The sequence below is a fragment of the Trichoderma reesei genome, assembly GCF_000167675.1.
Source record: "Trichoderma reesei QM6a unplaced genomic scaffold TRIREscaffold_14, whole genome shotgun sequence".
Lineage (NCBI taxonomy): Eukaryota > Fungi > Ascomycota > Sordariomycetes > Hypocreales > Hypocreaceae > Trichoderma > Trichoderma reesei.
In genome coordinates this window covers 745,079-746,934 of record NW_006711161.1, presented here as the reverse complement: position 1 = coordinate 746,934, position 1,856 = coordinate 745,079, and the positions used below count along the sequence as shown (strand labels likewise).

The 1,856-nt window shown below is 61.5% G+C and overlaps 1 protein-coding gene across 1 annotated transcript; it reads left to right on the top strand.

Moving 5' to 3' along the window:
- Positions 1–305: 305 nt before the first annotated feature.
- On the top strand, positions 306–1,856 carry TRIREDRAFT_64448 (uncharacterized protein; the record flags this gene model as incomplete). The annotated part of the gene is made up of 2 exons (XM_006966853.1): positions 306–605; positions 660–1,856. The coding sequence occupies 2 exons, from the start codon at positions 306–308 to the stop codon at positions 1,854–1,856; spliced, it is 1,497 nt and encodes a 498-aa protein (XP_006966915.1).

The following is a 1,856-nucleotide window of genomic DNA, read 5'->3' as shown; positions in this document are numbered from 1 at the left end:
TCCGTGCCTCGCTGCGCCGTTCGCTGTAGCCGCCGTGATGCAGCGTCCAGCCACTCACAGCGCCGCGAGCCGGGGATCCCAGGCAGCTCGTCGCCCGGCCCCACGGCGCAGCGCCAGCTCTGCTGCACCTGTTACGCCGGCCAGCATCGCCAGCCGCTGTGACGGCTCTATATACCCTTTGCGTGCCGCAGGTTTCTCCTCACTTCATGTCACATCTTCTCGGGTCATGTTTCGCATTTCATCGCCAGGAGGTCCCATCACGCTGCCATCGCCTTCATAAGACCCCAGGGCGCGGAGCTCCCATCATGCCCCTTGGCACTCGTCCTTCATCCTCGTCGTCCTTCGCTCTCTTGACTTGTGTGCTTTTCTGGTCTGTCGCCTCTTGCTCGCCCGTTGAGCAAAAAGAAACAACAAACGACCTGCCAGCCCGCGGCTTGCCAAACAGCTCCAAGTATCTACCTGTCCAGATCGGCGGCATTGTTGCGGCATACGGAGTCTCCTTGGTGCTGGTCGCCATCCTCTTACTCTCGCTCTCCAAACGACGCAGGGAACATCTCCGGGGGAGTGACCTGCCGCCCAGCTACATCCTACAGCCAAGCTTTCCGGTGACAGATCCGAAGCTGCAAGCAGCGTTCCACCAGCAGTTCGACTTCGCCCAGCATCCCGACGGCCAAGTCGTTGTTCCTCCCCTCATCATCCCCAAGGCGGAACACTACCAGCCCGGCCCCTACAGCGCCCGCATCTTCGATCCAAACAGCGTCCCGGCACCGTACTTCGTGCCGTCGCCATCTTCTTCGTCTGTCGTCCCGACCACTCTTGGAGTCTCGCCACTTGTCGACCAGTCCATTGTCGCAGCAGACAGAGCCATGGCGCAACAACAGCTGGAGGAGATGTACAAGTACGTCATGGAGCACGAGGAGGCCAAGCAAAAGGGCATCATCCTCGAGTCTCCCGTGGCGTCTCCCAACCCTCAGCGCGAGTCAGCAGCGTCCGACAAGTCCAAGGGTCTTTTGTCCAAGAAGGGCAAGTCCAAGCCCTCGAGCCTGAACCTGGCTGCGGCCAAGGAGGAAAAGTCTCAGTCAAAGACATCAGCGCTCTTCTCGTCGCTCCTCTCGCCCAAGAAGAAGACGGCCAAGGGCATTAGCATTTCGTCTCCCATCATGACGCCCATGTCCGGCACCTTCCCGCAGCACGAGTCCCGAGAGATGAGCGCCATCCCACCGAGACACTACGCTCCCCCCCCTCCTCCGCCTATCCCGACGGACCAGGTGCCTTTCGGTGCCACCAACACCAGGTCGGGTGCCCCCATAACCCCTGATATCTCACCCCAGAGCGTTCAAACCATTGACGAGCGCATCGGGGCCTCCCTCGACCGTGCCAACCGATCGAGGACGACTCTGCCGTACCCTGAGAGAGATCCCGAGTCTGCTACCTCGGAGAACTCGCAATCTCCCCTCGTTGGTCTCCCGTCTTCGCCCCGACCCGGCAGCACGTTTCCCTCATTGCCGTCTTCGCCACGACCCGGTGCCTCCTTCTCGCGTCCCAACCCTCCCTCTGCGGTCCGAACCGGCGGAACGCTCCCTCTTCGTGCCTACGAGGAGCAGCTCGGCTCGCCGTACGTCACTGCCCAGACGACGAAGCAGACCGTCTTTGAGCGAACCGGCCCTCTGTCGCCAGGCGGCGGCAGGACTCCCTTTACCGGAACCGCAGTGCCGTACTCTCCGTATCAGCCGTTTACTCCTTGCGTACCCATCACCCCCGGCTTGGTGACCAAGGAAGACCGCAAGCGCATGAAGCGCATGGTTCCGAAGACGCCGACCACTGAGCTGGTTAAGAGCTCCGAGGAGATCTGGTAA